We start from the raw sequence: 24,209 nt of genomic DNA, 5'->3' as shown, positions 1-24,209 counted from the left end.
TTTCCCACCCTGAGGGATGTGAGTGATGGGCACGAGGTGGGAGCAGCTCTGCCTCCTGTTTCAGCACAGGGCATGTGGCACCAGTGCCATCCTCCCAGGCAGGACTGAGCACGATGACATTCCCAGGGTTGGAGCACAGTAATTAATTAGAGCCTGTGCTTTATAAACAGGCACCCCTGGGCCTGCTCCTCCTGCGAGAGCTCCTTGTTATCCGTGTGCTCTGTGCCTGCTGCGGGCTGAGCTGCTCTGCGGCCTTGTTCTGTCAGGCTGAAACCTCGAACCAGAACCCTCAGATGTTCGAGGTTCTGTCACTGTGAAACCTCGAACCAGACCCTCAGATCTGTCAGGCTGAAACCTTGAACCAGGCCCTCAGATCTGTGCCGATGATGGGCTGGTTCTGTCACTGTGAAACCTCGAACCAGACCCCTCAGATCTGTCAGGCTGAAACCTCGAACCAGAACCCTCAGATCTGTGCCATGGAGGAGCTGGTTCTGTCAGGCTGAAACCTTGAACCAGACCCCTCAGACCTGTGAGACCGAAACCTCAAACCAGGCCCTCAGATCTGTGCCTGTGAGGAGCTGATCCTGAGCTGGAGCTGCCAGCCTGGATGGGAGCACAGCAGGGCTCCCCTGGGGTTGGGAGTATGGGAAATAATTCCCTATTTCACTGCACACGTGGTTGTGTCATAGATTATGCAGGAAATGGAGAGTGCGTTTTATGGAGATTTTGGCATTTGCTTTCAATCCTATTAGCAGAAAACCCCACCTTTGTGTCAGGAATGCTGAAGTCATTGGTGACAGAGGCACTTAAAAGGAAATTTCTGTTGATTCCAATGCTTGACAAAATCACTCTTTTCATTTTTCACATGTAAGAGATTAAAATAATCATAAGGAATAAGAAAAAGGAGACAGATAAAAACTTCCCTTTTAAAATCTCAGGGTCCTGGGTATGTGTTTTCAGAGCTTTATCCTGTGACTTATCTGCATCTTCCACCCCTTTCCCAAATGGAATTTTCAGGGAGTGCTTTTGAAAAGCCTTTTCAGGCTCTGACTGATGATCCAGTGGGATTGGCCTGGGTGAGCTCTTTTCCATAACTTCTGATGGCAGAACCATCAGAAACTGCTCTTGGAAAACTAAAGCTGACAAATTATTAGGGTGCCCTGGGTTGTTTGTGTAAATTTTGGGCAGCTTGAGACTCTTTTGAAGAACACTGCGTGCTGGCCAGGTGCTCCTTGGAAGGGTTTGTGCTGCAGCACAGGAGCAAAGTGTTGTCCTCATTTCTGTGGTGTTTTTGCTCCAGGAGAAAAAACAGAATGCAGCTGTATTAGAGATTATTACCTGAGAGTTCCAAGGCCAGTTGGAATTATTACCTTTTTCCTTCCCTCAAAGATATTAAAATAATATTTAAAAACTAGTTTTACCTCCAGGAGCACTTTATTGATTTCCTCTACGATTCTACTGCTCTTTGGTCATTGTGGAAACATTTAAACCTCCCAAAGTTTCTGCGAATTTGGATGTAAGCCACAACTCTTCAAATTCTGTGTAGCGTGGGTGTTTTTTTGGATTTATTTGTTTGTTTGTTTGGTGGTTGTTGTTGTTGCTGCGTCCCCTCCTGTTCCTGTCACCTCATCTGGGACCTCAAAGCCTCAAAGCCCAGGCAGGGACAGGTGTCCCATGTGGCAGGGACACCTCCCACTGTCCCAGGCTGCTCCAGCCCCAGTGTCCAACCTGGCCTTGGGCACTGCCAGGGATCCAGGGGCAGCCACAGCTGTGTCCTGGTGGGATGGACACTGTCCTGGTGGGATGGACACTGTCCTGGAGGGATGGACACTGTCCTGGAGGGATGGACACTGTACCAGCGGGATGGACACTGTCCTGGTGGGATGGACACTGTCCCAGCGGGATGGACACTGTACCAGCGGGATGGACACTGTCCCAGTGGGATGGACACTGTCCTGGTGGGATGGACACTGTGGCCAGTGCTCTGCTCTCAGGCAGGTGCCAGCCCAGGGGCACGCTGCCTCTGTTGCTGTGCCCTGTTCCCCTGCGCCATGCTGGCTGTGGGACACAGACCCAAAGCACTCATTCTCCTGGAGTTTATTTTAGTCATCCAACTCCCATCTTGTGTCGCCAGCGGGAGGGAACGGGTGCAGGAGAGTTAAACACACAGAAGGAAACGAAGCAAAAAGCCAAGTGTGAAGTCTGGGAATCAGTCTTGAGTATTTGTGCAAACTGTTGAACGAATACTTGCAAACAACAACTAAATTTAGCTTTTTGAAATGGTTCTAAACAAAAACATGCAGCTGAATTACAGGGAATTATCATATGGCGTTAGCAGGGCTGGGCTGGGGGGACCTGGTGCTAAAGCAGCCAAAGGCAGTCAGGGGAGCTGGAGGTGCCTGCCGGCCCACGGGAGCGCTCACTTGCCAGCCCTGTGCCCTGTGCAAAGGCCGGGGACAGCCTGGCATGGGGCAGCAGCACTGGGCACTGTGCCCCTGCGCTGGCACTGTGGGGCACACTGGGCTCAATGGGCTGGGAGGGCTGTTCCAACCCCAGGCATTCTGTGAAACCCTTTTTCTATGTGTGCACACATCTGGTGGCAGATTTTCCCTCTTTTATTCTTTTTTTTCCCCCCCACTACAATCTCCCCGGGCTTGGGGAGGAGGTGGGGCAGGTTCAGATGAAAGAATTCAGTTTCCAGACCAGCCCTGACTGGTACAACTGCTCTGGCCCCTGACCTGCTCATTTTCCCATTGATCTACGAATAACATTAAAGGCAAAACAGGAATATAAAAATGAACAAAACAAAACAAAAAGCTTCATCTTTGCTACCGTTGATTGAGATTTATAGGATCTTTTGCAAGGTGATTAAATGGTGCTGGGCAGAGATGCCTTTTGTCCTGCTCATTCAAAGAGGAGCAAATGATTTGATTGTTTGCTAAGGTCAAGCGAGAGGAACATCATTGGACTCATTAAAGGCTCAGAGCTCTCCCTGAAACGTGATGTGCACGGTTACACTCTGGATGATCTGAGCGCTGGGCGGACCAGGGCACTCCAAGGGCTCCTCACGCGTGACAGCTCTGTGAAGCTGGTCACATCCAGGCCCCAGATCCATGCTCTGGATGGGGTCTGCAGGGATTGCCTGCAGCTCAAAGTGGTGCTCCCCAAAGTCTGTGCAAGAGCACAGCATTGGTGAATGTTGTGCCTCAGAAGTGGATGCGCTTGGCAGATGTGTGATGAGCTGTTCCAGCTGTGCAGGTATGGTGGAGGAATCACCATGTTCCACTCAGGATTTCTGCTCTGAGAGACCAGAATCCACTCTGAGGGATCGGAGCTCTCATGGGATGCACCCCTTTTTGTTAAAGAGTTGGTTGTAAATGGAATTATCTCGTTGGGTGAATCCCACGGTGGGATGGAAGGAGGAGCAGAAAGCTCTGAGGAGCAGCTGTGGGGTTTTGCTGCTCCCCTTGTCACCACATGCCCTTGTCTGGGTTCCCGAAGCCCTTCAGGACCCTTCCCTTTCCAGCTGCCTGCTGTGGGGTGTGTTTGGTTGTTCCCTGGAGAGGCCAAGGGAGAGGCGGTTGTGAATCTCTGAGTGGTGGGTGGTGGTGCAGGCTGAGGGGTGGGACAGCTCCACCTCTGTGAACGCCTCAGTGTGGGTGAGGGCACCTGATACCCTGTGTGTCAGTTCCCATTGCACGCAGCATTCCCAGCGATATTTTGGCACTTGGTGCTCCATGGTGCCAGTGAGCAGCTCTGAGGGCTGGGCACTGCAGGCTGCGGCACGGGTGTGTCACTGGGCACTTGTGTCTGCTCTCAAAGGAGCTCTGTGCCCTCCCTGCCACCCGGGGAGCCAGCCTGGCTCTCCCCCTCTCCTTCCCCACCAAGGAGGCTCTGCAGCCTCGCTGCTGCAGGAGAAAGGGAAGAATTCCCTTTTGTGCACGCTCGGGTTTCTTCTGGCAGCTGGGAGCATCTAATGGGATGTGGTAATGGAGGGAGCAGCTTCCAGGAACGGGGATGGGGCTTCCCGAAAGAGCCAGCCTGGCTGTTCCAGACCCGCTCCAACTGGAACGTTCTGCTCCCCAGTCCTGATGCAAACCGTGGGCAGGGGAGGAGGGCACGCAGAGCCATGCACGCCCTGGCAGGGCACGAGAGGGAGACGGGCAGGGACAGTGGCACAACTGGGACATTGTGTGGGCCAGATGTGCCTGAATCACTCTGGAACAGCCCCAGCGCAGCGTTCCTGCAATTCCTGTTCCACAGCAGCCCTTGTGCAACCCCTGTGGAGCCCCAGAGAGAGGGATTCCTGCAGGGATGGGGCTGAGCAGGCAGGGCGCACCGCGGGTCTGGTGTGGGTGCTGAACAGGGCAGTGCCCAGCCTGGAATGTTTACCTGGAAAAGGGGACAGAGGGTGACCAAGGGCAGCAAACAGAGCGGAACCCCCTGCTCTGTGTGCCTGCACAGCCTGCCAGGGCTCTGTGTGTGCTGGGGAGGACCCCAGGGGAAAAGAGGCCGCTCATTCCTGGCTGTCTGCAGTGAGTGTGGCTGCCAGGGGATTTTGTGCTTTTTTGAAGGGCTCGAGGTGTCCCAGTAGAATTTTGGAAATAATCTGTCAGTGGGTTTATGTTCCTTGGGGAAAGGCTCCTCATGGCCTGGTGGAATCTGTCAGGCAGGCTCTCCAGATGCCCTCCCTGCTGGAATCCTGGGCAGAAATGTGGGTGGTTTGTCCCTCCTTGGTGTGAAAAGGTCTCTGGCTGTCCCGGTGGAATTTTGGGAAATAATCTGTCAATGGATTTTTGCTCCTTGGCAGAGGCTTCTCAACATCCTGGAAGAATCTTTCAGTGGATTTTAGGTCCTTGGCAAAGGTCTGGTAGAATTCTGGGAAATAACAGAGCAGTGGGTTTTAGCTCCTTGGTGAAGATCTCTGAGTGTCTTAGGTCAATTCTAGGAAATAATCTGATGGTGATTTTTCTTTCTCCTTGGTAAAGGTCTCTGGCTTTCCTGGTAGAATTTGGGGAAATAACCTGCCAGTGGTTTATTTGCTCTTTGGAGAAGGTCTGTAGCCTAGAATCTTTTTTTCTAGGTAGCATATTAGGAAGTGAAGGTACCAGAGCGGGCAGCCCTCCGCTCCAGAAAGGTCTGGAGCTTCCAGCACGTCCCGGGGGCCGCTGGCCGGAGCTGCCGGTGCCGTTCCGGCGCTGCCGCGGGCGCTCCGCTCTTGGCAAGGCGGCCGATTTTCACTCCGTGCTCCGGGGGGCGGGTCGCGGGGGGCTGGGGCCGCGGGGAGGGCGGAGCGGGGAGCCCGGCAAAGAGGGCCGAGCATCCTCCGCCGCCGGGCCGGTTGCCAAGGCGACGGCTGCGTGGCAACGGGCTGGCAGCGGGGACCGCCCGCCGCCGCGCCGAGCCGTGCCGTGCCGAGCGGAGCCGAGCGGAGCCGCGCCGAGCCGAGCGGAGCCGAGCGGAGCCGAGCCGAGCGGAGCGGGCGCGCTGCCCTCCGCCCGCGCTGGATGCTGCGGCGGCCGCCCGGGAGCAGCCGCGCTCCGCCGCCCGCCGCCAGCGCAGCCCGGGCCGCCCTCGCCGGCAGCAGCAGCAGCGCTCGCCCGCTCCCCGGGGCCGGCGCGGAGCGGAGATGCTGCCGCCGCCGCGGGGCTCCCACCAGTGGCTGGCCGTCGTGCTGCTCGGCCTCTGCTGGTTCCTGCCTCCCGGGAGATTGGCCGCGCCGGGCGGAGACTTCCCGGGCTCTGCCGTGGACAACCTGGTGGTCAGGAAAGGGGACACGGCCGTGCTGAGGTAGGAGGCGGCCGCGGGCGGGCGGGATGCGCTGCCGCAGCATCCATCCATCCGTCCATTCGCGCATCCATCCGTGCATCCGTCCGTGCCGGGCTGCCCAGGGAGGCTCCGGCCGAGCCCCTGGCTGGCGGGGATGCTGCGGCCCGCGGGTGCCCCGGGGGTGCCCCGGAATGCAGGAGCTCGTCCCAGCGCCGGCCGGTACCCGCAGCCCTGAGCCCCGGGCCGCCCGCCGGCTCCCGGCGCGGTTCGTTCCGCGGTTTGCCCTTTTCCACTCTACTGAGAAGCCCTGGCTATTGCTGGAAGTTTAGGAATGGGCTGTTGGGGTGAAATGATGCAGTTTTGGCTTCCGGGGCTCTGCAGAGCGAGCAGCGCGGGGCTGTGGCAGGGAGAGGACGATTAAGCCCTGCCGGGAGCATTACCATCGGCATTATTTATTTTGATACACAGTTCTATATTTCCCAACGATCGGAGCGCTGGCTCCGTGCCACGAGGAGGTTTTGTGCTTGCCGTGGCTCCGTTCCTGCCTCTCCTAATGGACCCCGTGCTCCCGGATCTCCTGTCTCTTGACTGGAGCAAAATTTGTTTACCGGCAGTCAGACACCACAATCCGCTCGAACCTTTCCTCCTGGTTCGTGTTCAGCAATCCTCTGCCCTGATTTAATTACCCCCAGCCCCCACTCCAACTTTTTATCCGTGTGTTGTACTTTGCCTTGATCTACTACAGTTCAAACCCCCATTTTCTCCCTCTCTGGAATACGGTTGAAGCTCCTGGCTGGTGAGAAATCTGATTTAATTAGCAGCACTTCTCAGCTATGAAGTCTCTGGCTGTATTGTTTTTTGCTGGGCTGCCACGGAAATCTCCAGGTTGCAATGCATTTTATCCATAAGCGTTTTTAGTGATCCAGGAGTCTGCTGTAAAATGCTGCGTGAGGCATTTTCGGTAGGGATTTGGAAGCGTTTTTAGGCTGCTCCTGTTGTAGTAGCTCCTGAAAATACAGTAGATGTCTATGTAGGGCAGCTGACAAGTGGTTTTTATGTGTACCTCAATTATCCTCTGTATTTTGAGACGTGCTCAGGTCCTCGTGCTTTCCGTGGCACGAATGGAGAATCAGAGGAAATAATAATTAAAAAGCGGTTTATTTGTACCGTTGCAGGGAAGGTAACTCGGTGGGTTCTCAGGCTGTCAGACCCACTCAGGCACTATTAAGCGTTGTTAGTACCCAGATACGTTCCAGAGTGCCTTTTTGGGGACGGCTGCGATTGCTCCAAGGCGGGCTCGGCTGGAGCCCATCCCGGCTGCCAGGCCTGTCCGCAGCTCGCTGGGGTTACATAAACGGCTTGGAGCTGGGGCTGGGAGCATCCCCGGGGAGGGCCGGGCTGTGCTTGTGCCGAGGCTGCTGCGGGGAGCGCCGAGCAGGGCGCCGGGATGCGGGCATGTCCGTGCTGCTGGGGTGGGATGGGGGAATGTCCGTGCTGGGGTGGGATGCGGGAATGTCCGTGCTGCTGGGGTGGGATGGGGGAATGTCCGTGCTCCGGTGGGATGCGGGCATGTCCGTGCTGCTGGGGTGGGATGGGGGAATGTCCGTGCTGGGGTGGGATGCGGGAATGTCCGTGCTGCTGGGGTGGGATGGGGGAATGTCCGTGCTCCGGTGGGATGCGGGCATGTCCGTGCTGCTGGGGTGGGATGGGGGAATGTCCGTGCTCCGGTGGGATGCGGGCATGTCCGTGCTGCAGCTGGATCTGCTCCTAGTGCCCTCTGAGCATTCCTCTCGTTCCCCGTGCCCCCTGACCCGCTCCTCTCGCTCCTGTGCCCCCTGACCAGCTCCTTTCGTTCCTGTGCCCTCTGACCAGCCCCTCTCATTCCCTGTGCCCTCTGACCAGCTCTCGTTCCCTGTGCTCTCTGACGATCTCCTCTCGCTCCCGTGCCCTCGGCAGGCTCGCTTTAATCGGGGTTATTCCCTCCAGAGAGGGGAAATGCGGGACGGCAGCGTGAGCAGCGCCCAGGCTCTGCAGCCCTCTGCTCCTCCGGGTGTCCCTGGCTGCAGGCGCTGTGAATGTACCTCAATGCACATTACGGTGTTTGCTCTAGCTGTCGGAACTGTCGGCAATGGGCTCTTGTTTGAGCTCCAGGGGCTGCAGAAGCCATCTGCAGTTTGCTCCCGCCGCTCGGAGCCGCCCGAGCCCAGCCGTGCCCGCAGCACCGGGGCGGGCTGCGCTGCGCCGTTCTGCATCCCGGAGCATGGCCGGGGCTCCCCGGGCCAGCACGGGCTGCTTCCCCTCTCTGCTGAGGGCTCAGCCTCCCTGTGCCACATTCACCGCATTCCCCGGCCGCGGGGGCGAGGGCCGCAGCTCCCTCTGTGAGCTCCCGCGGGGACACGGGCGGCGCTCCCCGGCTCCGAGGCGGCATTTCCAGCCCCAGGGTCATCTCCGGGCTGGGCCGGGCTGCAGCCGTGCCGAGCCGGGCCCGGGGCTGCCCTCGCCGGGCACACGGCCCCGGGGCTCCGGCTGCAGCTGGGCACATCTGCCCGTGCCCCGAGGGTGGGAGCGCAGGGACAAACCTCCACCCCAGAGCCTCGTTCTGTGCCCATGTGCCAGGGGAGAAGGCACAGAGCCCCCCTCGGGATGAGCCCAGGCCAGGCTGAGCTGGCTCCCGGCCCCAGCTCTCACACCGGGGCTCCATTGTCCGCCCCAAGATGGGCAGTAAAGGCTCCTTGGGCTGCTGGGGCTCTCCAGGAGAAGCCTCTGTGTGGTAACACGGTAAAAAAGTTCTGCTCCCTCATTTTTAATGGTTAATCCACGTCTCAGTGCAATCAATCCATTTTGGATCTAGCACACCGAGTTTTCTTGAGGATCATTCCCTCGCTGTCCCCATGCTCCTGGAACACAGCTCCCTGCATGCTGCTGCTGCTGCCCAGCCAGACCCCAGCCCTCACCCATGGCCCCTGGGGTGGCTGCCCTCCCCACCCTGTGCCAGGCTGTGCTGGGGCTGGATGGCACCCTGCTGCTGCTGCCCAGGTGGCACAGGGCGCTGGGACTGTCCCCAGGTGGCACTGGGATACTGCGATTGTCCCCAGGTGACACAGGATGCTGGGATTGTCCCCAATGGCACAGGTGGCACAGGGTGCTGGGACTGTCCCCAAGTGGCACAGGTGACACAGGATACTGTGATTGTCCCCAATGGCACAGGTGGCACAGGGTGCTGGGACTGTCCCCAAGTGGCACAGGTGGCACAGGATACTGCGATTGTCCCCAGGTGACACAGGTGACACAGGGTGCTGGGACTGTCCCCAGGTGGCACTGGGATACTGGGATTGTCCCCAGGTGGCACAGGTGGCACAGGGTGCTGGGATTGTCCCCAAGTGGCACAGTGACACAGGATACTGGGATTGTCCCCAAGTGGCACAGGTGGCACAGGGTGCTGGGACTGTCCCCAGGTGGCACTGGGATACTGCGATTGTCCCCAGGTGGCACTGGGATACTGCGATTGTCCCCAAGTGGCGCAGGTGACACAGGGTGCTGGGATTGTCCCCAAGTGGCACAGGTGGCACAGGATACTGCGATTGTCCCCAAGTGGCGCAGGTGACACAGGGTGCTGAGACTGTCCCGTGGCTCCCAGGCCAGCACTCCAACAGCAGCAGTCACAGTGCCCACGTGTCCCTTCCCGAGGCTCTGACAGAAGAGAAGGTTTGCCAAGGCTGTCACTGGGCACCTGTTTTGGTGCAGAAGCTCCCCAGCACAGGATTTTAAAGGAAACCCCTCCTTAGCTGGGGAGCTGGGCTGTGATGAGTTATTTCTGCAGCCTCAGTAATTAAAGCTGCTCCCCTTTGTTTGGTTTCAATGGGTGATGGATCCCCGCAGCCCCAACTGTTTGTGTCTGTTGGAGTTAGGAGAAATTCTGTCAGCAACGCAGTTGTTTTGCATGGCAGAACAATTCTGGGAAGGCGCTGATTTTCAGCAGTAGAATTCCATCCTGCATCCTTTCTGCATTTTTCCCAGGCAGCTGGTTAAGATTTTATGAGAACACACGAGGAAGGAGAGCGAGTTCTGAAGCCGTGGTTTTATTAAAAGAATAAATTGCTGTGTTGTGCACTGGTAGGAGTTCAGGAAGCAGGCTGGGTGTTCAGAACCAGAACCAGGCTTTGCTGTGGTCCCCTGTCAGGAGAGGGGTCACGCTCTGCTCCATCACCCTGTGCTCCATCACCCTGTGCTACTGCACATCCATCTCACTGACAGCACAAGGGGCAATTTCGGGAGAGGAGTGGCTCGGGAGAGGTGACAAATGTGGGGGAGCCAGCAGGGCCAGCCCTGTCGCCTCCTGTGTCCCCTCCCTCCCTGCCTGAGCAGGGCTGGGTACCCAGGGGAAACAGAGCCCCCCTCCAGCTGTTTCGGGGGCTGCTCCCCCTTCCTGGCAGGTGCACGGGGATGTGGGGAGGGCAGGGAGAGCTCACCTGGGCATGGCAGCAGGAGGCACTGGGAAAAGCAGGAATTGCCCTTTTCCCGAGCTGGAGCTGCCCCAGGAACTCATATCCCCTGCACTTTGGAACTCATATCCCCCCTTGGAGATCAGAACGTGCACAGCTGAAGATGATCAAAAGTGTTTTTCTAGCGAGTCAAGGTTTTTATTGTGTGTTTTGTTTTCCTGAAAGCTCCTGGGTAATGAAGCCAAGTGTGAGTGAGAGCACCTTTATAGTACCTGTGCGTTGTGTCAGCGCAGCAAATTGGGCTTTGGAGGCTGTCAGGGCTTTTAAAGAAGCACGAGATCTTTCAGCAGTGTGTGGTTCCAGAGGAGTTTGGGATGGTGTGCTCTGCGGTCTGGGACCAGCTCAGCATCCAGGGGCTCCAAATAAAACCACAGCGTGAAGGTGAAGGTCAGCCCCTGGGATTTACTCTGGGAGCTCTGGGCATCCTGCCCCAGCTGTGGATCCCGTGGAATCCTGAGGTCCTGGGAATGGCTGGGGAGCCTGTGGGGCTGGGGCACCTCTGCCAGGCAAACCTGGCACCCACAGCTGAGCAGCTCCTCAGGGGCATGGGGTGCCCAATTCATAATTAAATTAAATTAAATTACTGAGGGGCCAGTGACTGTTGGAGATTGGGATTCACCAGTTTTGCCTTCTTTTCCAAGAAGAGCCATCCTTTATAGCTGAGAGGCCTTGCCCAAGGAGCGATGGTGTCCTGGGAAAGCTGTGGCTATCTGTCAGACCCCCACCCAGTGTCATTTGTGTTACTGAGAGCCAGCGTTTGGAAAGGAGATCTGCAGCAGGAGGAGAGCAAGTGGGCAGTGAGTCCATGCAGCAATTGGAATTTTGGGATACTCTAATTTTTGGATGCATCCCAGTCTCCGCAGTGCCTGCCCAGGGCTGGGCATGCCTGTGAGCACAGGCACTGGTAGAGTGTAATAAATATAGTAAATATATATAAATAGTAAATATTTATAATATTTATTTATATTATAATAAATATAAATAAATAGTCTGTGCAGAGTGTAACAAATACAAAAGTCCCCTTCTTTCCTTTATGATTTCTAAAGGTTCACTTCTTGACTTCCATCCCCTTGATATTGTGGTGTAATTTGGGTCATAAATCCTTCGGCTCCGTGGGGTTTCATTGCTGAAATGTGACCTGCAGGCCCCTGTGCACACCCCAGTAGATGTTGTTGTTGTTTGCATAAGAATTTCCTCTTCCCAATCCCTGCCAATTATTAAACAAGCACATTATGGCACTTGCCTCTTGTCTGCGTGGCAATAATAAATAAATTCAGCGCAAATTAAAATAATTTATCATTTTAAATGATGGCGAATGTTTCAGCTGCTCTGCAGAGGAACTAACAAAACAAGGAGTCAGTAAGGGATGCAAACTGGGATTTGTTCCAAGGGGCTGTTGTGTTGAGCAGCAAACAGAGCCTTAATGGCTTTCTCCTTGTCACCGAGTGTGACAGAGCGGCTGATGTCCCAGGGCAGGGATCCTGGGAAGGCTCAGCCTGGCCTGGGAGCTGCCCCATCACCTGTCCTGCGGTAATTGTGGTGTCACCTGGCTCCAGAGGGAGCTGGAGCTGCAGCATGGCCAGGTCAGGGTGCTGAACATGGCAGCTGACACGGGGTGAGTGGCTCAGGGGATGGAGCTGTGACAGCGCCCAGCACCAGCTGCCATGGCATCAGAGCCTCCCTGCCCAAATCCCCTGGGCAGGGCTGGACTCTGAGCACTGACCAAGGAGCTGGAACTGCCATTTGGAGCCCCAGTTCCTGTCCCAGCCCTTGCCAGCAGGGGACTGGGGTGGCCAATGCCTCCTGAATCTCTGCCCCTGCTTTTCCAGCCCTGCACCTGCCAGCTCTGAGTGTCCATGGGCACACCTGGTGTCCCTGCAGCATCCCCTGGTCCACGGCCTGGCCAGCCTGGCTGGGTGCCCTCCCTCTGCTGCTGAGCTCCCTCACAGGGCCCAGGGCTGTGATGGTGTACACGGGGGTTTTCAGGCTGGGGAACAGACGAGGATCTGACTCCATGGCTCAGAAGGCTTGATTTACTATTTTATGATATATATTGTATTAAAACTATACTAAAAGAATAGAAGAAAGGATTTCATCAGAAGGCTGGCTAAGAATAGAATAGCAAGGAATGATAACAAAGGTTTGTGTCTCAGCTCTCTGTCCGAGCCAGCTGACTGTGATTGGCCATTAATCAGAAACAACCCCATGAGCCCAATCCCAGATGCACCTGTAGCATCCCACAGCAGCAGATAACCATTGTTTGCATTTTGTTCCTGAGGCCTCCCAGCTTCTCAGGAGGAACAATCCTAAGGAGAGGAATTTCCATAAAAGACATGTGTGACACAGGTGGGGCTGCAGAGAGCTGGGGCTGAGCAGAGGCTGCAGTGCTCACTCAGGGGCTCAGTGAGATGATCTCTGGGTGCTCAGAGCTCCTTCCAGCCCAAACCCCTCCCGGAGAGACCCCTCTGGGCAGGTTCTGTGCAGGCTTTGATGCTGTGCCCATGGGCCAGGGCAGGGCTGGGCAGGGACTGTGCCCCAGCTCCAGGCGCAGAGTCCAGGCCACATCCACGGCACGAGGGGCAGCAGCAAATCTGTTATGAAAGTGGCCTAATTATAACGAGCAGCTTTCCCCCTGGCTGGAACAAGCGGACTAGAAAATTGTACTAGACTTTTCATTCAGAGACTATTAAACAGCAGAGGAAGGGAGAACAAAATATAGCTTTTGTCACAGCTCTTTTTATTTCCTTTTTTTTTTTTTTTTTTTTTAATAGAGTCCTGCACATGGTCAGAAATTAGTTTCAAATTAATTTAACTATGGCATTTAGTATTTGGTTTGTGATTTTTTTTTTTTTTTACCTGCATAAGCCCCCTTGGTGTTACATTTCTGGTGGCTCCAGGGAGGGGAGAGATCAGGCTGGGGGCAGAGGGGATCCCAGGGCATCGTGCAGGAACCAGGGGCTGGAGCAGGGCAGGTTTGCATGGGGCATTGGGAAGAAATTCTTCAACCCAAATAAGTCTCTGGTTCTCTGGGTTTCACACAAACTCAGGTTTTGTGACCTGCTCCAGCTTTGGTCTCTTGGAGTGGGTTTGGTTTCTGCACCCACAGTTCCAAGCATCAGCCCACAATATTTACCCTGAGCTGTTCTCAGAGGGGTGCTCATGGTTCCCCCATGATTTATTGGAGCTGTGCTGACCACGTCAACCCCCCAAGCACCTCTGGGGCTCCATGAACTCCTCCTGAGTGTTCCCTTCCCCTTTCTGCATTCCTGGCTCCTGGTCTGGCTCTGGCCTGAGTCACAGCCACCTCAGCCCACAGAGATAAAGAAATGCACTGAGTCATCCTTAACCTTCCATTCCACTCTTTAATCTGCATTAGTACCTCAAAACAATATCCCTTCTGAGCCCTCCCTCAGCTAATCTTGCGAGAGGAAAACGGATTTGGACATGTATAAAACATGGAAAGTCACAGAACCAAAAAAGTGGATGAAATTCACAGCAATCAAGCTTTTCAAGGCAGCCAGCCCAGAACCATCACGCTGGAATTAAAAATAAATTTGGCTACAGGAAATCATTCTCCTGCTCTGCTCCCCTCGGTGGGCTGGTGTAGGAGGGCAGGACGCGCAGAGCCCGAGGCTGGGGGAGCTCAGCAGGGCTGGGTGCAGTGCCAAGCACAGAGAGCAGTGCCCAGGGCACAAGGGGAGCTCAGCAGGGCTGGGTGCAGCCCCAAACACACACACAGCAGTGCCCAGGGTCAGCTGGGCTCCCAGTTGGAGTGGAGTCCTGTGGGCTGGGAGAGACAGGAGGGAGGGACAGGGACACTGCTGGGGACAGGGGACAGCCATGGGGACAGGGGCACTGCTGGGCAACAGGTTGGGTGTGGAAGAGAAATGGACTGGAACAGAATTCCCAGATTTGCTGTGGCTGCCCCTGGATCCCTGGCAGTGCCCAAGGCCAGGTTGGACACTGGGGTTTGAAGCACCTGGGACAGTGGGAGGTGTCCCAGCCATGGCAGGGGAACGGAATGAGATGAGATTTCAAGTCCCTGCCAACCCAAACCAGTCTGTGCATTTCTCCCCCGTAAGAATTCTGTGCTTGTAGAATTGTTTTGTTTGTTTGGGTTGGTTTTGTTTTGGTTTGGTGTTTTTCCTTGCTTTGTTTGCTGTTACTTTTCCCTTTTGTTTAGCTCTGTTTGGGGTGGCATGTTCTGCTCTGGCGGCTGCTGCAGCATCCCAGATTCTGTGATTTGCTGGGGATGTTGGCCCAGGCTGCCCCCAGCCCTGGTGTGGTGCTTCCCTCCCAGCAGAGTCCACACCCTGACCCTGTTCTGGGGGAGCTTTTTAACATTCCTGGGCCTCAACAAAACAGGCACTGTTCCTGTCGTGCTTCCAAAAACATTTTCACCAGTAAGAAATTCTTTAAATAGTCCTCACAGAGTGAGGCTGCTAATTTGCATGACAGCTTGATTAAACGTAACCTGCTTCCACACTTAATTTATTTTGAAACTGCCCAACGTTTTCATTCCATGCCATTAATTTTACATTAGTAGACTGGCTTGATTATTTAAGAAGGAAGGTAATTTTATCATCTTCGTTGGTGTAAGTTCAAACCCATAGTGAAAAATGGTCTGAAAGTGGTTATAAATAACAAAAGCCTTTGCTCCACATAAAGATCTGTTGGACCTGGTGGTGTGATGCAGAAGGAAATGAAGATTTAGGTGCTTTAGTGATCATCTTTGGCTTCAGCAGAGCTTGGCTCCGTGTGGCAATGTCTATTCTGAGCGTGTGGGTTTGGGGACCCAAAGAGGGAATGTTTGAGGGCGCCTCTTGCACAGGTGCTCCATTTTCCCCAGGAAGTGATATTTTTAGGGAAATGCAGTCTCAGAGGCTCGGCAGAGCTGTGGCACTTCCCCCTTGCAGGATCTGCTCCAGGAATGGGCACAGCTCTGCTTTCCAGGATGCTGGGGAGCCCCTCGTTGTGCCAAGTCCTGCAGGAAAGGGCCCAGGCAAGATCCCCTAAAACTCATTTCTACTCTAATCATCTTCTCTTTCCAGGGCAAGACTAGTACAGAAACAGAATTTTTCAGATTTCTTGCAAAACTGGAGCCTGAACTAAAAATTATTTAGGTTATCGACCATCTGTTCTCAAAGGATGGTTTCATGAATATGGCTGTGAATGCAATTTTTAGGTAAAACTCATGAAATTCCTCTTTTTTTTTCAATTTTTTTTGTTCCCTTTTGAACATTCCCATTACCCCACACTTTTGCCCTGCAGGCAGCGTTTGGATCCTTCTGGGTCCCCTTGGTTACTCCCTCATTTCCTCTCTCTCTGCTCTTGGAAGCGCAGCTCGCAGTCTCCATGAGGGTGGCACAGAGATGTTTTCTATTTCAGATTTGCAAACTGAAATGTTCACTTTACCTGCTGAACTGTCCCTGTAGATTCCTACCAAGGAGCTGACTAAAAGAGGATAAAATCCCTTCTGACTCATTTAATCCCCAGGAAATGATTCTTCTGCCTCGGGCATCTCCCTGGGCAGCTGTGCCAAGGCCTGAGCACCTTTCCAGGGGGAAATTCCTGCTGGCACTTTCAGGGATGAGAGGAAGGGGAGATTACAAAGAGGAAGCTGCTCACAGGGACATCCCAATAAGCTGGGTCTGTTTCAAAACCAGGCTTTATGCTGGGCCTAAGTCAACAGCAGGGCAAAGATCCAGAGGTGTGCACAGCTGGGCATGGAGGAGAACCCAAAGCTTTGCTGATGTGGAAACGTGCTGGGACCTGCTTTCCCAAAGCTGCCGGCAGAGCAGAAAGGGGCAGAGCAGGGACAGAAATATTGTGTGGGAAATAAAGAATGTTTACGGGCAGAAGCTTCAGGAGCCCTGGCTAATTAGCCTGGCAGAGCGGCATTAGGCGCCCTCATTGTGCTGGAGAATGTTTTAATGTCAGAAACCTCCCAAAACCCAATCTTGGCAAAAAACCCATAGTGCAAACTAATGACTAAAAGCTGAAAGTGAACAATTCCAACTTAACTGTGAAGGGAGGGTTTTAGAGGCAATTAGCTGCTGTTTTCTCATTTCTCCATATTTCTCTTGTCTCCATGTTTTCTCATTTCTCTATGTTCTCTCATTTCTCCATATTTATTTTCTCACGTCTCCATGTTTTCTCATTTCGCCATGTTTATTTTCTCACGTCTCCGTGTTTTCTCTGGGAGCTCTCAGGATGTTTCAGACAACACCCCAAGGGCCTGGGGTGGGTGCCAGATGCGTGTGGGTCCTGCCAGGCTCCCAGGGGTGTTCCAGGGTGATGGGAATCTGCCTGCCCGGGTTTAATGAAGATATCCCCATCTTTGGGATCTAATTTACTGACTGTCACTGTTCATGAAATCTCTCCCAGTAAAACTCAGGGTCTGACGTTGCCAGGGACAGAGACAGAATCCATTTCAGGTGAGCACAGAAATTCAGCCTGTGAGGTACCTTCGACTGTCACAGGTGAAAATCTCTGCTAATGAACTGTGTATTAGTGGGAGACAGGAAGAGAACTCCCTCGGTCTCTTAATTTACTTTGAATAATTCATTAGCTCGCACTCCTCACCCATGGCAGCCGTGGGTAAATCCCACTCTGGAGCTGCTAATTAAAGTTGCAGGATGAAGGGAAGCTACTAATGAGATGCGAGACAAGTCCTCCAACAATGCAGAGGCACTTGTAGGCACACCAAGTTTATTGTTGGCTTTCACAGGAGGGCACGGAGCGCTGAGGAGTTCACAGCAGGACTGGGTCACTGCACAGCCCCTGACAGGAGGGAGAGGGACAGGAGCACGGGGAGCAGCTCAGGCTGGGCCAGGGGAGGGTCTGGATGGACATCAGCAGGAATTTCCCCATGGAAAGGGGGTCAGGCACTGGAACTGCCCAGGGAGGGTTGGAGAGCCCATCCCTGGAGGTGGCACTGAATGCTCCGGGCTGGGGACAAGGGGGAAATTGGGCACAGCTGGGACTCAATGGCCTGGAAAGGCTTTTCCAGCCTCAGGGATGCTGAGAGGAGTAGGAATTACCTGTGGCACCAAGATGGGTCCTTAGTGGTCACCCAAACACATGGAGATGGAAAACAGTGCAGTATTTCACATTTTTATGAGATATAAAAGAATAGAGACAATAAATCTGTGCGGACTTTACCAGACACTTTTATGGATAAATACACTGCTAAAATATCACCTCTGTACCAGGTCATGTTTTATAGGTTATAGCAAACCCTTGTTACCTGAGTGAGGGTCTGGGTGTGCCATGTGGTCAAGGGTGTGGATCTCACGGGATGAAAAACACAGCAACAGCTTTGCACGGTAGAAATTAATATTTCTGCTGTTTGCTGCTACAGTGTAGGATGCAGAAATTGAATGCCGTGTGCATAGTAAACAAAATTGCCTTTTTGTGGTTGGTGTTGTCTGGTTTGCTCACTACACAGAAATTTGTGATGTTGCAACACATTTAAATGTGTTTTCTGCTGGTTGGGAATGAGATATCCAGAGATCTGTGTGGGGACATGGAGAGGGACAAAAATACATTTTTAATGATTATTTTCAATGTACAAATTGCAGCTTGCTGCTCAGACAAATTCAGCTGAGTTCAAGCACTTTATCTTACTCAAGAAAACATCTCCCAGAGAAACAGAGCAGCAGAGCTCCCCTGAGCCCAGGCCAGAAGGGTGAGAAACCCTGGGAAAGCTTTTCTGGAACAGCTGCTTTCCTGTGCAAACAGGGAAATGCTAACTGCACCTTCCTAACACAGCAAATTGAGCTGGAGCTGAAGCACACGTAGCTGCGATTTAAAATGCAAGCCACCTCTGCAAATCAATATGAGCTCTATAAAAAGGGTTCAAAACGATGATGCAAATGAATGCTGAGGTGCAATATTCCTGTCAGGCACAACACACTGATCCCTGCCACTCACAGGCTGCTGCTGTCTGTCTGTGCACTGTGACAGAGCCAGGACTGGGAGGGAGGGCAGCTCCCAGCTTGGACCCAGCACAAAGCTGGGTTAAAGCTCTGACAAAGCCTCAGCAGCAGCAGGGTCCTCTGGGTGTCCTGTGGGTGTCCTGTGGGTGTCCTGTGGGTGTCCTATGGGTGTCCTGAGGGTGTCCTGTGGGTGTCCTGTGGGTGTCCTCTGGGTGTCCTGTGGGTGTCCTCTGGGTGTCCTGAGGGTGTCCTATGGGTGTCCTGAGGGTGTCCTGAGGGTGTCCTATGGGTGTCCTGAGGGTGTCCTGAGGGTGCCCTGGTGCCTGGGGAGCTCCTGGAACCCCCCTCCTGCAGCCTGTGTGGGGTTTGCAGCTTTGAATGAGAAAGGGGAGCTTCCTTGTTATACACAGTGACAGATAATCTGCACAAGGACTCATTAGCAGAACGTGTAATTATTGCATCTTGCATTGAAAATTGCTTAAACCTCTATTCTTGACAAATAAAGCAGCTGACCCTTGATTAAAGGAGATGATGGGTGTGAGTAATTAAGGCCACACTAAATGTAATACATCTTCAAAGCAGCCCTGTGCAATTTGTCTTCTCTTGCCTCTTTTGAAAGCTTCCCTTACTTGTTTGAGGCTGTTCCTCCAAGGATTCTGAGTAACTGAATTATTTTGCTGGTTGGTGAATTGGAAAATAATTTCCTAACCTTGATCATAAAAGTTCTGGGAAGCACCTGGGCTTCTTCACGGCATGAGAAATCCACTTAGTGGCAGAACAACTGTCATTTGAAAAAAGTGTTCCCTGGGAGTTGTTGGAGAGGAAGGTGAGCATAGTTTCTATTTTAACCTTATGTTATAACTTAAAACTGTATTTAACACACTACTTAAGAAATTTATCACAGCATAACTTTCTAACACAACACATATAACATACATTTTAATATTTGTGAAAAGCCAATCATAAAATACACATTTTCCACACACTGCAATGCTTTTGCTTTTACAACACATATTTTTTTGTGTGGTACGAAACCTTGGCTTTCCATTTGGTAATTTAAATCTGTACAGGTCACAGAACCATTGAGGGGGGGTTCATCTTTTCCTGATCTGAAATGGTTCTCTTGCTGTAAATCAAATACACATCGATGTGTTTGTGTTCATGAATTAATTAATTCCTCTCACAGTGATATAAAATCAGTGTTCCATAATCACTCTTCTGCCGTTCTGGAGGCTGCCATGATGGAATCTTTATGCCATGGAAATCCCAAGGGCACAGGACTCTGCCATCAGATTCTATAAGCTGTGGAAATCTTTGTTCCTCAGATTAGAAATCCAAAGGCTTTCAGATTAAAGGAAAAGGAAATTTTCCCCTCTCCCTGTCATCTGGGAATGCCAAGGAGCTGGATCTACCTCACGTGTGGACAGGACACGACAAAAAATCCAAACCTGGAACCACGGAACTGTGCAATCTGCTGAGCCGACAGGACGCAGCAGGGCCCAGAACTGCTCCTGCTTTCTCTGGCACAAACAGGAATGAAGCGCTGCAGCCTGGCTGGAGAGGGCCAGACCTTGCCACGGGCAGGGCAGAGCTGCAGCTGGTGCCAGCAGAGCCAGATCTGCTGCTCCAGCCACTGCCAGGGGAGCGCGAACCACGCCAAGGGCTGCAACAGCAGCTGGTTTGTGCCCAGGGCCAAAGCAGGGCAGGGGATGGCTCAGGAGATGGGAGTTCAGTCCTGGGAGGCTCCAGCGAGCTGCTCCAGCTTCCCAGGGCGATCCATTTTGGATGGGAAAACAGATCCGAGGTCCCTGTTACCTTTTCCTGACGAGATCTCACTCATTCAGTGTATCATGGGGAAAACAGGGCATGGTGGGTGCCTGTGCTGTGAGGCACCCCCTGGGACTGGATTTATATAGCAGAGATGGCCTTTGAGTCCTAGTAAAACACCAGTGTTGTACCTGAATATCTGTACACAGGCCCTGCCCCGGTGTGTCCCGGTTGTTCCTGATGGGCTGCAGCTGTGATGTCCTTCACTGGGCTGCAGCTGTGGCTGGTGAAGATAGCTGGGATAAAGGGGCTGGGTTGGCCAGGCAGGGAGAGCCTGGAAGGAACCACATGCAGCAGAAGGAGTCTGTGCTGTGAAGATCTGCAGCCATAAGAAAACACCGAGAGAAGGTATGGGACTCTAGAAATCTAATAACAACAGTATGGGGCTCTAGAAATATGAATACAACAGATTTACAGCCCTGGAGCTGCAGCTGCCCCAGCCTGGCTGCCCCTGGCTCTCCCTCCTGTGCTCCTGCATAAAGTGGGGCTTCGCTCCAGAGCTGCTTCCAGAGGGAGACAGACACCTCTTCTCTTCCTGAGAGTTGTCTCAGTGACTAATTTGTGCTATTTTGGTGATAAATTAGTCAATATTGCTGAGTAGCCACGTCTTAAATCCTGTTTTTGTTTCCTTGGGCCCTTCAGGAGTCATTTTTAGTCTGGCCACGAATGTTGTCTGTAGAGAAAAACTGCCAGCAGTGAGGCTGGCCCTGGAATGTGTCTGTGCTTTCCTTGCCACCTGAATTTTCCATTTCCTTCCCACAAATGAGAGTGAAGTTTGGTAACACAAGTGGGAGTTGTGACTTCTATCAGAATTAGAGAATAGATTCACCTGGTTCTTTTCATCTGAGCCCACAGGCAGGCTCTGCACATCCGAGTTCCCATCTCCTGCTCTAATTTCCCAGGCAATCTCAGCAATCTGGAGCAAGTGTGGTTTTATTTAAGGTGGGTGCTGCTGACATGACCATAAACACTCCCCAAAGCTCTCACCCAGCCCGGTGATTGCTTTGTGTGAGCAACAGGCAGAGAATAAATATGAAGAGCAGGACTTTGAGGCAACTTAATAAAGCTGCACTGCTGTCAATGCAGCGAGGGCAATTTCTGTGGTTTAGACGGTGAATGAGTGTAAAATATTAGATGAGGCTGTGCTGCCAGTGTGGGACAGGCTGCAGGCAGAGATGGATGTGAGCTGAGCTCGGGGGTCTGCCATCCCCCATTCTCCACCCACACGCTCGTTTATTTTCATTTAATGTGTTTTAATACCAGCATTTGGATCTGCACGCAGTTTGAACTGCATTATCTGCATAGAAATGTCTGGGTGGCAGCTGAGAGTCCTCAGGGATGTTTGTGAATCTGGAGACAGATTTATTATTCCTGTTAGTGTCACAGGACCCCAGATTGGGTTGTGTTGGGAGGGACCTCGAAGCTGGTCCCATTGCTCTGTTCCATGGCAGGGACACCTCCCACTGTCCCAGGGTGCCCCAATGTCCAGCCTGGCCTTGGGCACTGCCAGGGATCCAGGGGCAGCCACAGCTGCTCTGGGAATTCTATTCCAGAGAACAGAACAATTCCCAATTGCCAGGGACCAATTGCCAGTCTCCCATCCATGCCTGCCCTCCGGCCATTGCCTGTGTCCTGTGTGACTAACCCTGAGGTGTTTGTGCCTGGCTTGGCTTTAGCCTTGCTGTGGGGCAGCAAGGATTGCCATGGGGAGCTGTCACTGTGAGCTTTCCAGAGAACCCCACACCCCCTTGCTTTGATAAATCAAATTATTCCTCTTGTGATGTGAGTGAGATCCATGGGATGCAGGAAAAGAGGAGTGGGGTTTAATTCCCCCCTTGGCATTGCAGGGTGCTGTCAGTGCCTGCTCCAGCTTGCTCTGCACTAGCAATGAGAACAGCCCTGCACGGCTGAGAAAGCCTCTCCTGTCACTGAGAGGAGCCCTCCTGGGCTGTGGGGAGCTGTGACAGAGCAGAGCTGCAGCCAGGAGGAGGAGGAGTGTGATGGCGTTCACAGGGGTCTGAGGATGAGGGAAGAGACATGGATCTGACCCCATGGTTCAGAAGGCTTGATTTGTTATTTTATGATATATATTACATTAAAACTATACTAAAAAAAACAGAAGAAAAGGTTTCATCAGAAGGCTGGCTAAGAATAGAATAGAAAGGAAAGAATGATAACAAGGGCAGCTGTCTCAGACATCCTATAGAGGGACAAACCATCTTGAATAGCCACAAGAATCTATTAGAGAGGCACAGAACCCTTGGCCAGAGCCCTCCCCAGCCCTGGGGTGTTGTCTGGGTGGGAACAGGGCGAATGAAGCCCTGGGATGGGGCAGTGTTTCTGGGAAAAGCCTGAGCTTTGGTGGATTTTCCAGAAGTGCTCACAAATAGTTTCAGTGTGTGCAGCGCTTCCTCTGACCCCTCCCGTGGTTACCCTTGGGTCATCTGCTTTCCTGGCAGGACACTCCAAACCCCACAAGGGTTTGACATCGGCAGCTCCAGCTGGTTTCCAGCACACACTCAAATCAGGTTTTCCTTCAAGATCACTGGCCTGGAGGAGCTGTGCTGATACCTGGCTGCAGGGCTGTGTTGGGGTTACTGAGTTTTAATGGATTACAAAGCACTCAGTGGCCAACTCTCTGGAATTGTTTTTCTCAGCTACCAAATATTTCTCTATATTTTAGGAGAAGTTAAGTCTCTTTTATTTTCACCTTTACTTGAAGCATGATTAAAAAAAAAAATTGTGGATTGTGGAATGAAGGCAAGCAAGAAAAATACTTGTTTCTCTCCTCTTCTCCTCAAAATAGGATTTTTCTTTGTTTAACTTTCTTTCCCAGCTGAACACTTTGGGAGATTTAGAAGCGTTTTTGATGCAGCGTGGTAGCGAGCAGCGTTATCAGCAAATGGCCTGTTGCTTCAGCATCAATATCATCCCTGCAGCAGCACCTGCCCCTGCAGGAGGGGAGCAGCTGCTGGGCTGGGAGCACAAATGAAACCTTGATGGGTTCACAGCCGGTTCCCGTTCCCATGCTCATTCCCTCTGTGCTGCTCTGGCTCAGCCCCAGTGCCAGGGGGAAGCAGAGCCCCCCTGGATTGGTGTGCAGGTTTCTGTGCTGCGAATGGAGAGGGAGGCTGCAGTGAGATGGACTTGTGTCCTGGGCAGTGGGGACAGGGATGGAGGGACAGGACACAGGGAATGGCTCCCAGTGCCAGAGGGCAGGGCTGGGTGGGACATTGGGAATTGGGAATTGTTCCTGGGGAGAGCTGGGATGGAATTCCCAGAGCAGCTGTGGGGAAACACTGCCCTCGATGAATGGCTCTGCAGCCTTGTGTTCTCTGCTCAAACCCCCAGATCCATTCTGACAGGCTCTGATATGAGCAAATGTGGCCAAAAAAGAGATTTTTCCTCATTGGGGCAGTGCCTCATTCCTTTTCTGTTGCTTTTATAGCTTGCTCTGAGAAGATTGAGATGTTTTATTCCTACTCCATTAGAAAATAAAACACTGGTGCAAACAAAATGTTAGTTTGAGAAACAAAGTGTGAGAAATCGGCTGTGATTACACTGTGGTGGAAAATCTTCCTGTTTTATTGAGACATAATCAGTGTGGATCAGTTCTGCTGGGAAGAGCAAGCTGCTGTGACCAGAGCAGCTCAGGGACCTACAGCCAGAGGGAAAATGTGTGTGCAAAGGCTGCTCACCCTGCCCAGAAACTCACCCACGTGTGACCTCACATCTTCCTGATAGGGACTTAGAAAATGTTCTCCTTTGAATCCCTTCTCTGCAATTCCCATAAACCTGGGGAGTGCAAAGATTTCCTATTCCAGTCACTTACCCCTCCAGCATTAATGGAGAAACCTCGGCCAGAATTCTTTTCTCATTATGCATTCCTTAAAAACACAAACCTCAAACCCACAACTGAAGAGCTTTTTCTTTCCGAGTCCAAGTGTGTCAGCTCCAAATTCATGGGATGGTTGCAGGTGGAAAGGTTTGTTCCTCCTGACAGCTGTCAGCTTCACTGGGGATGCAAATTAATATTGAAGGGCAACAAATGAATGGCAGGAGAAATCTTGAAAATCTCCTCAGCCCGAGACATTCAGGTGCAGACTTTTAATGCACTAAAATATTAATTGCAAGTAGGCAAACTACTGGGGGATTCAGAGGGTTGGTTTGT

General features: G+C 52.8%; 1 protein-coding gene across 4 annotated transcripts in view; it reads left to right on the top strand.

The window, feature by feature from the left end:
• The first annotated feature begins 5,580 nt into the window (after positions 1–5,580).
• The window catches only part of NEGR1 (neuronal growth regulator 1), a 151,185-nt gene continuing 132,556 nt past the window's right edge, over positions 5,581–24,209 (top strand). For all 4 annotated transcript variants that reach the window (XM_063166343.1, XM_063166341.1, XM_063166344.1 and 1 more), the window contains exon 1: positions 5,581–5,790. In XM_063166343.1, the coding sequence (XP_063022413.1) occupies positions 5,630–5,790 (161 nt within the window). In that variant the 5' untranslated portion in view covers positions 5,581–5,629. The remainder of the gene's footprint in view (positions 5,791–24,209) is intronic.

Source organism: Melospiza melodia, chromosome 11 (genome assembly GCF_035770615.1).
Source record: "Melospiza melodia melodia isolate bMelMel2 chromosome 11, bMelMel2.pri, whole genome shotgun sequence".
NCBI lineage: Eukaryota > Metazoa > Chordata > Aves > Passeriformes > Passerellidae > Melospiza > Melospiza melodia.
The sequence above is the reverse complement of the archived record's forward strand: the minus strand, read 5'-3'. Positions and strand labels throughout refer to the sequence as shown.